At 46.9% G+C, this 15,566-nt stretch overlaps 1 protein-coding gene across 1 annotated transcript in view; it reads right to left on the bottom strand.

Moving 5' to 3' along the window:
- CCDC80 (coiled-coil domain containing 80) overlaps positions 1 to 15,566 on the bottom strand; it is a 487,864-nt gene that overhangs the window by 293,131 nt on the left and 179,167 nt on the right. The window contains exon 4 of the mRNA XM_069636489.1: positions 10,152 to 10,288. Within this exon, the coding sequence (XP_069492590.1) occupies positions 10,152 to 10,288 (137 nt within the window). The remainder of the gene's footprint in view (positions 1 to 10,151; positions 10,289 to 15,566) is intronic.

Here is a 15,566-nt window from a genome sequence, read left to right on the forward strand (position 1 = left end):
TGATGAGCTGTGATTTCAGCCCTTTGATTTATAGATGAGCAAGGGTGTCCCCTCTCAAATTGTCTTAGGTAGCCTTCTGGCATCGTTGATAAGTGTCAGGTGAAAGATTTGTGCTTGACATGTTAATGCCAGGTATTTGATAATGCAGGCAGAAAGGTAGTCTGGTGACGATGAGGCTAACAGTAGTGGCGAACCACAGGTAATACTTACTCATGTAGGCTGATGGTGCAAGTCAATAAAGGATGCAGGGCCTGTTTACAAAGAGTCTGTGGCCCACATTAATGATATCATTAGTGCCAAGAGAAAGTGCAAGCATTTCACCTCCAAGGTTAGAGGTGTATACTGTCAAATAGGATGGCATCATGAGGGTACACTGGGTAGAGAAGAGATTAGAGCAAGGCAAGGATAAGCATGGAGTGACTTTGAATGTCTCCCTTTCAAATCAAACCATGAATTTGTACATGTATTCGTCTTTGCACAGCAGCAAACACTGCCCAGCACATCAACCGAGTCTGTGTCCTTTAAGTAGATTGTTCTTTTTTTCAGGATGATTCAAATAAAGTATTTGTAAAAAGACATTGGGCCTCATTATAGGGGTGGCAGTGACGGTATGAACGGTGCCGGTAAGGCACCGGCACCGTTCATACCGTCCCGCCGTATTACGAGTTCTGCTCGCGGATTCCTGAGAGACTGCCAGGTCTTACCTGGCGGGCTGTGCGGCACTCGCGAGCAGAGCTCGTGATTGCACCGGCACCGTTATCAACATGCTCCCCACCCCCATTCTGAATTACTGGCCCATTCATCTCGTAATGGGTCGGTTATTGCTCAATCGCGGGAGGCGGTGCCGGTAGCGTGCATGGCAGTAGCCGTGCCTACCATCTGGGAGGGCAAAGTTTTGCAAGTTTCAATCCCAGATGGACTGACTCGCCATTCATCGTCCGAGGTCGATACATTAACTACCATTACTTTTGGTAATAATAATGCCTATTTTTACATTACTTTAAAGAAGGAGGAATACAGAGTGAGGTGCTACACACAACTGTATTATGTTTCTTATTCTTAAGGTGAGAAAGGAGATTACTAGTGTAGTGGTGACACGATGGGTTACTGATGTGCATGTCACCTGGAGGCGTATAAGCACGGCACTCTTAGCCTTAATCCTCATTCACAGAGCTCTGCCCGAGAACATCTTTTCCATATTCAGACTGATAAACCACGGAATCCTGTTTACGAGGCTTATCCCAAAATCGTGAAGGGATAATACCTTTAAATAAATAAGTCTTTTACCTGAAACAATGGAAGATCATGCATTCTATGAATATATCAAGGAGGAAGAAATGTACGGATCAACGTTCTTGACAGTGGAACCATGCATCAGTTTTTGTCAAACTTCTGTCCATTCTTGGGTACCATGGATTAGCCTGTCCCAGTGTAGTGACAGAACCATGGATTAGCCTGTCCTAGTGCAGTGACAGTACCATGGATTAGCATGTCCTAGTGCAGTGACAGTACCATGGATTAGCCTGTCCCAGTGCAGTGACAGTACCATGGATTAGCCTGTCCTAGTGCAGTGACAGTACCATGGATTAGCCTCTCCCAGTGCAGTGACAGTATCAGTATCAGCCAGGACAATGCTGGCACACAGGACGATTCCTTGTATATGTTGTTGAAATGCTTTTACTCTCATCTGAAACCAGGCTCTCTGTAAATTCCATTCCAGGCAGTGCTGATTTTACCATTAAACTGAGTAATACAAAAGCTATTGTTACAGGGCTTAGAAGCAAGAGGACTCTCACGTGAAACACTATGAGAAAACCTGATGTCGTCATCTTACTGAATCTCCCATGACACATAGTGGGTGTCTAGTAATGTTATGAGGAAATGTTCCTTTGTAAACCAAGTACTTTTGCTCAAGTGCAGGGGGACCCGTTTGTTTATTCAACAGCGCAGAACAGCCCACATGACCAAGAACATGTTCCTCCATCCAAAGTGAGTTCAGTGGCCTATGAGGTCAGGTCCCACAGTCACAGCATAACCCCCATTCTCTGCCATACAAATAACGTTGCAACACACCCACAAAACCCAATTTCTATCACAATTATTTTAAATTCCTCAGATGTGAAATCATATCATAATAATAAGGAGCATTAATATAGGGCTACGAAACCTCGGGCATCTGAGCGCTGCTTATTATTACCGACGGTGAGTGGTGCTCATTTATCGAGCTGGGATGGACGAAAGGCTGAGTTTGGCCCTATCGGGATTCGATCCTGCGTCAGCAGGCTCTGCACAGAATAGCGAGCGTTCTACTCGCAGTGCTATGCAGCCCTTCCTGTCGCAACTCATCAGTAAAATAATGATACTCTGCGCTCCTGCTTTAAAAATACCAATCGTTGAACAGCAAACAAACGAGACACCTAATTGATATAAAATGGCGACATGGCCCTCTAAAGTTTTTAATGAAGGAGAAGCGTGCCCTGGGCCTAAATGAACTGAAACCGTCATGCATGAACAATGCACTTCTCTGGTGCATTGGGCTGCTTGTGAGCTATCTGGACATGTGTCCAGCGTTGACTTGTAGCGCATAATTAGCGACAGCATGGAAACCTCGTCTGACACAATCCTGGTTGATGGGTCTTAAACCCGAGAGAGTTAGCGCGTGTTGAGTCAATCGCCTTCCCAGATGCACGACTTGCAAACTAATGAAAAGAAAATGCGATTGAACCGCGGCAGTGCCCATCACAGGACACTCCAGACACCCTGCCAACGCACTGAGGCCCAGACTCCACCAAGACTGCCGATGAATCACCCAGTTGCCGGGAAAGAGCATTTCCTTGGGGGCAAGCCGGGATCATTGACCAGTAAGAGGCATCTGCTGCGTCTTACTCAAATAGATTTTACTGGCTCACCCTAGGGGGTCACCCCATTATCCTCACGCCTGTGACTAAACTCATCCCCACAAAGTCTCTGGTCCCAGCACAGTCATGCCAATCGTTCTGTGACAAACAATTATGACTTGGATCATTGTGAGTCATCGGCTCTTTAGCGGAGAAGCTACTTAACTCAATAAGAGATCATTTAAATCCATGAATTTACTGTAGGACTTGAAGTGGTAGGGGGAACTGGAGGCGGCATCCCAGTAGTGTCAAAAAATACTCCCAAATCGTTGCTCCCTCTGTTCTCCACTAATAAGCACTCCACGTGATTCTTCCCTTGGAGCCTGAAAGAGGGCTCAGGAGACTTGCCTAGTTTAGAATTGCAAGGACCAAGCAGGCAATTTAAAAGCTGTGAAAGGGATGCATTTAGGGAAAAGAGAAGCCATCTTCTACTTAAGCAGGACAACCCAAACCTTACACCAGAAAGATGTTAGGTTGAGAGTTGTGACAAATTAAATGAGCACTAAGCCCAATGTGCTTTATAAGTTTAGGAGGGGCTTCAGGCTTGAAGCACTATCACAGACATATTTGTGAAATATAAACATCTGTGGTCATTCTTATGTTTCCAAAATACACTTTGATTGTATGCAAAGCGCTGGGGAACTAACGTTGGTGCCATTTTACCCCCTTCCCTTTCTTATAGGTGATTTATTTACAGAATATTTCCAGGGTCCTATCATGTATTGTTTGGAGCAGGAATCCCACACTATTTAGGTAACACACAGCCCTTCTTAGTACATGTTCCCTTGTCAGAGCCCCCCTCAATTTCTAATCCCACTTAAGTAATAAGGCTGCATATTGTAATAACTGGAACGACACACTGGTGATTAAGCGACACCTTTATTGATCAACCCGTGGCTGGCCGAGCCCCCACTCCCTGCTATTCCAACAGTCCAGTAACCGGCCACCACCAAAGGTAAACAATCTTGGAATACTAGAATTACGAGTGTGGAATTCTACCCGTAGAATTCCCCGCTCGTAAGACACGATCTATTTACAACACTTCTCCACCCTCACACACTCAATCAACATACAAGGACCAACACTCATTCAAGACAAGGGAAAGGAAGGAAGGAGAACAGAAGGGGGAAAAGACAAGGAAAATTGGTAGCACACCACAATGAAAATGATCATCCTGCATTAGATCCTTAGACAAAGTCATTGTACTTAGAGGGAAGCTTCCTCACCCTAACCGGGAGAGACCTGCGATCACCAAACTCGGGCCCGGGCTCTCTGGAGGTTGTTTCTGCTGCCTCCCCACAACTTGGAGTAAAAGCAAAACCTTCTGGACCTGTGGGTACCTTAATTGCACCTTCCACAGAACTCTCAGCACCAGTGGGTACTTCTTCATCACTCCCCACGGAACCATGAGCATCCCCCACAGAACCTTCTGGGCCTGTGGGTGCTTCCTCTGCACTTCTTTGACCCACAGATGTCAAATCAGCATCCCTTGGGGTCAAGCCGTCACCATCCTGGTCAGAGGTCACATGCGGTAGAACCACAGGAAAACCACCATCAAGACCTCCTTCAACGCCCCCTACGCCCGAGCCCTCTCCTCCTCGCACCACAACACCTCCCTTCTTCACAACAACCACACATCTTACACTCCACCTGGTACCATCGTCTAACTTTACATAACCACGCCCAGTCTTGGTCACTACACGCGGCTGCATGTATTTGCTTCACCCCTTAGCCACATACCTCAGAATCTTCATGACAACCTGATCCCTCACTTCCATTAGCAAGGGTTTCCTTACTCTTAATTGACCCTGCCAAAAAGCCTCTTGTTTGTGGCGCACCCTGTCCAAGACTTCCTGCATGTCCACCTGTGACCAACCACCACCACCAAGAGCAGGAACCCTCAATTTGGAGCCAGGCTTCCTCCCCCTCATTAGCTCAAATAGGGACAAACCCGTGAAGGTGGAAGGAGTCAGCCTACAAGCCTTGAGTGCTTCAGAGACCACGCTGCCCCACGGCAAACCATTAGCAAGCGCCAATTGTATGGCTCCCTTCATGAAGATGTTCATGCGCTCGACCAACCCATTAGCCTCTGGATTGTACAGGGACACCCTATGGTGGCGGGTTCCTAAATTAGAAAAAAACTCTTGCATGGCAGTTGATACAAACTGGGAACCATTGTCTGTGACCACACCAGCAGGAACACCCTCTCTATCGAAGACAGCCGAAAGGAACTCTACCACTTTCTCAGTCATCGCAGTTAGAGCCGTGGCCTCCACCCACCTGGAGGTGTAGTCCACCATCACCACAATGAAACTTAAACCACCACCCAAGGAATCTATGGGCACTATTATGTCCACAGCTACCTTGGACCATACATTCTCGGGTACTTCCACAGGATAGATGGGCGGGCCAGCGGTCACCTTGCTCTTATCACTGGCAGAACACGCTGCACAGTCTTTGACATTTCTCTCGACATCATGGTCCATCCTGAGCCACCAATACACCTCCCTGAGCCTCCTTTTCGTCATAGACCTCCCTAGGTGCCCCTCATGAGCCAACTCTACAATCCTGCCCTTGAGTGACTCTGGTGGAATTAACCTCAAACCCCTAGTGATACCCTACGGACCCTCAGACAATTCAGGCCACACATGACCAAACAACCTTGACAATTCTTCAACAAGAACTCCCGTTCTAAGGGTGGACCTGACCTTAGTCAACAGAGGATCTAGATTGCACTCCTCGCTCCATACCTGTTCACAAATGGCGGGAGCAACGCCAGCTACCAGGATGCAATCGTCACTGGACAATTCCTCTATATGATCTGCGCCCCCCCGGTGCGGAAAGCGGGACAGACAGTCAGCAACAGCGTTTCTCTGACCGGTCACATACTCAACCCTAAAATTTAATTCTCCCATATCCGCCATCCAACGCATGACCCTGGAGGACGCCTGGGATAGTCCTTTGGTCGTTAAAACATGCACCAGTGGCTTGTGATGGGTGCGCAATGTATACGCAACACCCCATAGAAAAGTTCTAAAATGCCTTGAGGCCCAGACCGCAGCCAAAGCCTCCCTTTCGATCAGAGCGTATCTACGCTCTGCCTCCTTGAGCACTCTGGATGCAAATGCAATGGGACGAAATGTGCCACCCTCCCACTGTTCCAAGACAGCCCCAACACCGTACTCGCTAGCATCCACAGTTAAGACATTTTTCCTTGACGGACAAAAGGATGTCAAGGAAGGAGCTTGATCCACATCCACCTTCAAGTACTCAAACTCACCCTGACACCGATCAGACCAATCAAAATGTGCACCTTTCTTGAGTAATGCCCTCATGGCAACAGTTTTGTCCGAATAGGCTGGAATAAATCTGCTATAATACTCAGCTAGACCCAGGAAGGATCTCAACTGGTCCTGGGAGACGCGTCACGCAAAACCTTCACTAACTCTTCTTTAGGATGAACCCCCTCAGCATCCAAGGTATGTCCTAGGTAAGTCACACTCTCCACACTTACCTTGCACTTGCTCATCTTGACCGTGAGACCACTCCTTTCTAACACACCCATGACCTGCAGCGCTCTCTCATCATGCTCTATATGAGACCTCCCCCAAACCAATATGTAATCTTGGAAGTATTCCACACCATTGACACCCGTGAACAACTTTTGCATGACACGCTGGAAGACAGCTGAAGCTGAAGCCAAACCGAAAGGCATTCGGCGGAAACGAAATGCCCCGAACGGGGTGATGAAAGAGGTGAGGGGGGCGTGACTCGCCATGACGGTCTATCTGATGTTAGGCAGAGGAGAGGTCAAAGGTGGAAAAACAGGATGCACCCCACACCAAGGAGAACATCTCACTGATGTTCGGCAGGGGGTGCCTGTCGATCCAGATGTTGCAATTTAGGTCCCTGAGATCGACACACATCCTCATGCCCCCATCGGATTTGCGTGCCAGAACTACAGGAGCCAACCACTTCGATGACTCCACTTCCTCAATCACTCCGCCTTCCAAGAGCTTGTCGAGCTTCGCCTGAAGTGGGTCTCGGACAGCAATGGGAACACGTCGAACCTTGTGCACAACAGGGGTGGCACCTCTTTTTAAAACTATCTTGTGTGCAAAACCCTGCAACTTGCCTAACTTAGATGTAAAAACAGTGGGAAACTTGTTTTGAAGTAACTCTGCTGTCAAAGGTGCAGTCGCCTCCTCACTGCTCCCACATCCATCACTCCTCCCACATCCTTCACTCATACTTAAAACCCGGGACAGCTTTCCCAGGGCGAACTTCTATTTCCAGGGCAGCCTGCTCGTCCCACCCAATGACTGGATCACCTTTGTGTGCCACATAGAGTTTACCCTTTGTCCTCCGCCCTTGGAACTCTATGTCAACCCAATCAAAACCTAGAACCTTAATGGGAACACACCCGTAGGCACAAGGGTTGATGTCAGAAGGGTGCAAGTCAGACACTTTCTTCTGAAATTTGGAGTGATACAATTCAGGAGATATCATGGTATAGGGGGATCCTGTATCAACCATCAAATCAATCGGCACACCATTTACATACAAGGTTGCCCATGCGCTCTTCCTTGCCGAGCCGACACTCAACAATAATCCCTCCTTGACATAAGCATTCGAAGATGGAGAAGGCCCCACATAACCAATCACCGTCACCTCATCCTCCTCATTGGGGTCAACCATTCGCACAGTCTCCTTAATATGACTATTGCTCCTGCACATGCGGGCGTAATGCCCTTTAGATTTGCACTTCCTGCAAACCACAGCGGTGGCTGGGCATTCCTTCGACCCTGTCGAATGCCCCCGCCAACCACACTTCCTGCACACATCTTTTGAATTAAACGTCCCCTTGAAGTCCTTGTCCCTGGCTCTGGCATCATCAGCCTTGCGTGGCTGAACCATGTGTACAATGTCACATCTTTCAGTCATTTCCTTCATGCTCTTTCTGGATTCTTCCATGGCGCGGGCAATTTCGATCACTTTCTCTAGTGATGGGTCTTTCTCCGTCCACAACCTTTCTCTGACCCTCGAGTCACTTGTCTTCAACATAATTTGATATATTCCTCAATCACACCCGTGAATTTACACGTTGCTATCAGTGTGCGTAGGGCAGTCACATATGAGTCGATCCCTTCACCCGGGCCTTGTGCCCTCGAGAAGAACCGGTATCTCTCCAGAACTATGTTGCCCTCTTCCCAAAACGCCCCTCCAATTTGTTGATGGCAGTGTCATACGCGAGCACAGCTCCTTGGGCAGCATCCCCACCTTCACCATTATCGGGGGGGGCAACACATTTGGGCCAGGCAAATGTCTGAAGATCCTAAGGCCCTCTGTGCCAAGACAATTGAGTAAGGCCTCTTCTTTGTCATCATCAGACAGTCTAGCACCTCCTGATGCCCTTAGATATACTTTGAACGTGTCCACCCACAGTTCCCAGGCAATGGGAGGTTCTCCCGGATTGGGAAGGAAGGCGGGGGGAGGTCGAGCGTTGCTGTGCTGCATGGTTGGGCAATCAGAGACCTCACTTGCGGGCACAGGGGACACCAACTGTTCCTAAGGGGCTTGACCAATGCAGGGATGGACCTTAGCAAAGGGGCGAGGGACTATAATGATGTCACACTCAACTATCAACTGGACCTTGTGAAACAATACAGTCCAAACACGTGTGCTACAAGTTCAGCTTGGCATGCGAAATAACATTGAAGGCTTGGCAGGGGAAGCGTTAACTGGTGCTTTAAACTTCAGCACAGCTGCCTCCCTTATAGGCTCTATGGCATGCCCCTGTTGTGCGATGGGCGCGCTTGACCAAAACTAGGGTAGGCTTTTCCTGCAGGGCTCGTTAGTTCGTGCCAATCGACTTCCAGTTCTTGCAGGCCCTGCCCCCTTCCAACGTGGGGCGGGCCGGAGAAATACACATGCAGCGCTACACCGCCTCACCTTTCAAACTTTGTACTCTGACCTTGTTCCTCCTCCGATGCTGTAGGACCCGGCAGCGCCGCTCCGCGCCGCACTCAACCCCGGAGGGGAGCAGAGTGCGCTGGCATGGAGCGGCGCTGCTGAAAGATGGGAGGGGCCGGGTGCGTGGAGAACGACTGCCAACAGCTCCGTGCGCCGGGTCCAGACACAGGAAGGCAGCAACGCCCGATGAGACGAGGCGGGGAATCGTCCTCCGGGAGGCAGGACAGCTCAGCCGGCGGTTCAGGCGCGTGGGTTCTCAGGTTGATCACTCGTCGCCAGTGTAATAACTGGAACGACACACTGGTGATGAAGCGACACCTTTATTGATCAACCCGTGGCTGGCCGAGCCCCCACTCCCTGCTCTTCCAACAGTCCAGTAACCGGCCACCACCAAAGGTAAGTCTTGGAATACTAGAATTACGAGCGTGGAATTCTACGCGTAGAATTCCCCGCTCGTAAGACACAATCTATTTACAACACATACATTATCGAAGTATGGGCGGATTCTGTGTTTTTATAAATAAAATACAGGCATGTCTTAGAAATCTTCACAAATCTCAAGTTCCTTTCCAGATTTTTGTGCTGAGATATGCACATAAAAGAAGGGCTCACTCCCGTTCCAGCACCCACAACAGAACCGCTAACATCAAGTACATTATCTACCAAAAAACAGAAGAGTAGGTTTTTTGGGGACATTTTTAGTGCAACAGCAACAGCAACATTAACAAAATCAGCAACAGAAATTGGAAGGCCAACAGAAGTACCACCAACAACACTGACAGCAACATCACTAATGCTGACCACACTACCAACATAAACACTGCCTGCAACACTGCCTGCAACACCAAAAACACCAAACCAATATCAACAGTGTGGGATCGCCAGCAGCCCCGGGAGTTAGCGGTCCTGTTGGCCTGCAACATTCAAAAGACAAGCACTGCAAACACAGAACACAGGCCCACACAAGTATGACTGGCTTCCTGCCTCTGATCTGTCTCTTCCTCCTTCCGCTCTTGCCCTATACCCGCCCCTCCACATAACGATGTGGCAGGCTCACAATGTGACAAACAGCACCAAGAGCACCAAGACCAACACAATTGCCTAAAAGAATACCAGGAATTTGTATATTTGTACATAATTAGGTTTGCATTTTCCAGGCATAATTTGATCTCTAATTTGATTTTTCTTTTCTGAAGCTATGGGTTTGATTTCTCTCTCATGTCAGTTGGTACGTTTAAGTGCATTTGTTTGCATGACCATTGTGGCAACTGAAGAACATACCTTAACCTTCATGTCGGTATCTGTGAGCACCATGAAAAAGTCATTGTAGGTCGCTCCATACTCCTTTCGGAATTCGTTGATAAGGTCCTGGTCCAGCAGGTCGTCATTGCCTATGACCTTCATTGGCTTCTCATTATCTGTGAACAACATCAAAAAATACACAGATGATACAAGTGCAAAATGGACACACTCAACAGCCACTGTTCTCCTTCAATAGGTGTATGGTGTCCTGTCAGTAGGATCAAAACTAGTCAATTTTGCTGGCGAATACATCATATTACCGGTGTTGTTCTTGGTTATGCTGATGGGATAAAAGGGGTCAATGTATTATGCTATAAGGAGGGGATTGTAAAGGCTCCTTCCTTGTCCTAGGTTGTACCTAGTTCTTTCTCTGAGCTGCAAGGACATTGCATTGAAAACTAGAATACATGTGCCTATGAGTGCTTTGTGACAGCATGCACCATACCTTCATCAGGATGGTAACCACATGGTGATTTTATGCCTGAATGTTTTATGCAGCAGTAGAACAGATATTTTGTATTTGTATTTGATTGAATTTCTTATGACTAATGCAATCCAATTAAAACAGAAGAGGGGCAAATAACAATATTCAGTTAGTTGAAAGAAGAGACAAGAGGCTTTAAGATTAGTCTGGAAAATATCAAGAGTAGAGGAAGAGCGGACAGAAAGAGGCAGAGAATTCCAGTGCTTGGGTGCTATAAGAGTAAAATAGCGGAAACGAGAAGACGCACATAGAGTCATGGGAACGGTAAGAAGGAACTGATTCTGAGATCCGGAGAGACCGAGTAGGGGAATAGAATGAAATCGGTGAGGAGAGATAAGGAGGAGCAAGACCATGAATACACTTGAAAACAATCAAAAGAAAATGATAGAGAAGACGATATTCAAAAGGGTGAAGCAATATTGAAAGTAAGGACGGTGTAATAGAGTAACAATGAGACAGAGAGTAGAAGAGGTGTACCGAGGAATTATAGATAGAATGAAGAGGGAGAACATGAGAAGAGCAGGAATACCAAGAAGAAGAGATGAACAGTAATCAATGTGAGAAAAGACCAAGCAGAAGAGAAGCAGTTTAGCGTGAAATGAGAGATAGGGTCGAGCACGCCCGTTATTGAACAGAGCGTAGCGACAGAAATGAGCACTAGAGAAAATATGCAAGGAAAAAGAAAGGCATGTGTCAAAGATTACACCCAGGTTTTGAGCAGAAGGGGAAAATGCCAAAGTAGATGGTGGAACAGAAAAAGAGGGGTGAGTAGCAGGGAACATGGAAGCAGGAAAAATAGGAGATCAGTCTTTGAAGGATTGAGATGAAGAAAGTGGGAGGACATCCAATTCTGAATGGCGAAAGATAGAAACAGTGGAACGCAAGACAGCATCAAAGGAGAAAGAAATTAAAATGTGAGTATCATCTCTATACAGATTAAAAGAAATATTAAAGGAGGAGATAAAAGCAGAAATCGGAGCATTATAGAGAGAAAATAAGAGGGGTCCGAGAACAGACCTTTGAGGAACCCCATGGAGAAGAGAGTGCGGTGAGGAGGTGTGTCCAGCCCAAGTAACAGTGTTGGACTGCGGAGAAAGGTTAGAGCGAAACCATTGGAGAACAGAACCAGAAAGACCAAGAGTGGAAAGAGAAGAAATACGAGAGTGGTCAACAGTGTCAATCATGGCAGAAAAGATCTAGGAAAATAAGGATAGAAGAGTGTTTAGAATGACGGGACGAGAGAAGGGCATTAGAGACGTGCAAAAGAGCAGTATCTGTGGAATGGGAAGGTCGAAATCCAGATTAAAAAGGGGGTAAGCAGGAGTGAAGTTTCACATAGGTAGCTACTTGAGCATAAGCAGCATGCTCAAGAAGTTTAGATAGGAATGGAAGAAGGGAAATAGGTCGAAGTTAGCTGGAATAGAAGGATCTAAGGATGTTATTATTAGGATTAGAAGAATAAATGCATGCTGAAAAAGAGAAGGAAAGCAAGAATTAGAGAAGGATGAATTAATGAGTGAGGTAATGAGCAGAATTACTGCAGCTGCTTGGATCCTGGAGACAGGCGGGGCACAATTGAAAATTAAGATGTAGACACAGAGTCCACCGGCTACATAAGGTATAGTGGTATGTCAGGAGGACAGGCCGGTCTGAAAGATGTGCAGCTACGTTTCACATTCAGTAGTGTGATGACAGGTCTGCCTTCAAGCAGGCTGTTCTTCTCAACCAATGAAAGCAGGTTTTAAACTTGTGAATCACACATACAGACCAGTTCACATAAATCACTTCTCGAAATGACTGCAACCTCTTGTCTTGACCGAGCATTCTCGCTTGTCATTGTGGTTTGTGCTCGGTACTCAAAGATCAGATGTCACTCAATTAAGAAATGATTCAACAGGTGCTCATTAACAAGATAATACATAGATAATTCTTAGATACTGCATGGTTTCATGCACCCACACAATTGCAGAGAAGACGAAAATGACTAACACGAGCCTCGGCAAAGCCAACATGTTTTTGCTGCCATATGTCAAGTGCAGCCCGGAATACCCAATACACTTCAGCCTACGACTAAATGAAAGCAAAATTCCCATCAATACAAATTATAACAATCATTTTGATTATTAACACAAAATAGGCCCACTTTCCATCAGAAATGTGGTGCACAACAAAAACTGGTCTGCTAAGCCTCAGACACCTAGGACTCTTTTCAAATAAATTCATAGTAGAGACAACTAATTCCAACTAAGGCAAACACATACCAAATATGCACAATGAGGCTATAATGACACATCACTAAGGTGGATGTGTATTTAAAGACGTTTGTCATCTCATACCAATAGTTTATGCTCCACCAGATCAACGCCTAAATATACATAACTCAAAATAGAACAACTAAATGGAAACCCAATAATGATTTATTAATACATTAATCACTAAATCACTAAACTATGAAGGTAATTTCAGTGTCTATTGAAGTAAGTACAGAATGTCCATCTCTGGTTCTCATACTCATGTGAGGAATCCTGCAGAGTCATCACTGAATCCCGGGTGGTGAGCTCCTCCCACATGGCAAGGGGACCTCAGCCGCTACCTGATCCTGACCCTGGGGGTGGTATTATGAGGAAGGATCATGTGGGAGGAGATGACTGCCGGGAGGAGATGGTGACTCCTTTGGGAGAGGTGCAGTATTCCCCCCCTTTTGAAGAAAGCAGTATACCACCTAAACAGCTGATGCGATACTGCCATTCTGAGCAAATAGCCATTCACACCTCATATGTGCATAACACACAAAACACATCTCCTATCTCTGATAAGAGTCTACTAGGTAAAAATCCCAAACAAAATCTCCTTGGAAGCCCTATTAATCCTATTCACTCCAACTCCCATATTGCCTCAGGTACTGTGACGAGGAAGAGGGAGAAGGAGTTAATGTGGATTGAAAGAAACCCTAAGCAGAATGTGCTGAATAGCTGTTGCAATGTGAATCAGCTGCACCGGACATTCAAAGATGGTTTTCACTGGCAATCAGAGGTTGGAGAGAGGAGACACAGCTTTGGCGAAGCGATAGGCAGAAACGCTGGTGAAGGCAGACTCACAAGAGCAGACCGTGCTGAAGCAGGCATGTGCTCCCAAGCTGCTGCTTATCAGCAATTTTCACCCGATTGGCGCGAGACCCAGAGGAACGTGGCGGGCTCCAGGGAAGAGCCACGATGGGACCGGCAGCAAAGGAGAAGCAGTGCATGACGCGGTCGAACTCAAAAGCAACCACTTTACTGGCGAGTGAAAACACTTGCAAGTGTGACATCGAGGCAGAACAGCATGCCTGTTCAATGGTTCCTGCCATGGCACTTTTGGGCAGAAATGAGCCGCCAAGCCCTTTCTGCCGTTAAACGCTCTGAATCACGTCACGACCTCAGAAGTGGGCAGGTAAGCAGCATGAACTGCAGTGCAGTAACATGCCTGCACACTTTTCATAGGTCTTCCCCCTTCACCTCTTACCTTTTCCCCCTCCCTGACCATGCACTGAGGTACCCCATCCCACAGAACAGTGTGCTTCAGAGATTTATTTTCTGTTTGTTTCACTGTGCCAGCCAGATTTTTGCCAGCATTCGTCTTATTGCGACATGTCTGTGATGAAGGGAAATGGATGGGTACAATCAGCATACCAATGTTTTTTATACTGGCATATATTGTGGGAAAACATCATGAAAATGGGTTAGGAAATACTCCTGTGCACTGCTGCTTACTTGCATCTGTTGTATTTTGTATGAGGCTCCAAAACCGATTGCAAACTATGTGGTTGTTAGCCCAATTTTTCACAGAAAGTGTGCTGTAAAATTCCCCATCTTAAGTGAAATTTCTCGCTGAGTTCCCCCCCAAACTATCTTTGGCTGGTCCGGGTTCCCTCACTATGTATGGTCACGGTCCTGTATATTTGTGGCAAACATTTACACCCATCCGATAAAATAATTCACCATCCGCCACTGGTATTTATGTTTATTTCTTAATTTGGTATATTTTATTTTAATGGTGTTATATTTGTATTTCTTTCCATGTGACAGAATTTACCCCAGCCACATCAAACTCTCAGGGGCATGGACCAGTTAAGGAGGCTTGGGCCATTCCACCACTGCTTCTCTCTCTATTCTGCTTCTAGTCCTCATTCCTGCCGCACATTTCATCTTATGTCAATTTTATCCTTTCTCCCATTTTGTCTTTCCACCTCTCCTACTTTTCGTCTTCCGATCCTTTTACCTCTTGCTCTCCGTTTATCTCATTCAGACTTCTTCATATTCGCCTTAGTCCGTATCTATTTTTCTATCACCCCACTTTACCTGTTCATATTTCCCTATCTTACATCACTTCCTTCCCTCCTCTAGCTCCTTTTGTACCACTCTCCTCCTCACTACCTCTCCGGTCCTTTCTCCCCATCTTTCCCCTTCTTTCCCTTCTTCCTTCTTACTGCACTCCTCGTCATTACTTCTTTTCACCCATCCTTTTCATTATCTCTTCTTCCCCCACTTCCTTTTCCTTTCTGTTCTCCCTAACACACCCCCTTCTACTTTCCCTTTCACTTCCTTTATTTTTCAGCCAGCTACACTCCTCCTGCTTCTCTCATTGGGGCCACGCAGGTTCCAGGCAGACCTTGGCCTGGTCAGTGTTGCGTGGGGGGCCTGCTAGGGACATCCAGCAGGCACCAGGGTGCTAGGGCACATCAGCACCATGGACTGTTGCTTGGGAACACCCGGTCATTGTTGGGAGCAGGGTGAGCCATACCCTTAACCATGCAGACCTCTGCCGCTGTTCTGGCACGAGGGTTCCACGGCACCACGGCCTGCAAGGCCGTGCTCACACATTGTGGGCCTGCAGGCCTAAATGAATGAGAAACAGACTCAGTCGTTCCTCTT

This window comes from Ambystoma mexicanum, chromosome 7p, assembly GCF_040938575.1.
Source record: "Ambystoma mexicanum isolate Mex_15411 chromosome 7p, UKY_AmexF1_1, whole genome shotgun sequence".
Classification (NCBI taxonomy): Eukaryota; Metazoa; Chordata; class Amphibia; order Caudata; family Ambystomatidae; genus Ambystoma; species Ambystoma mexicanum.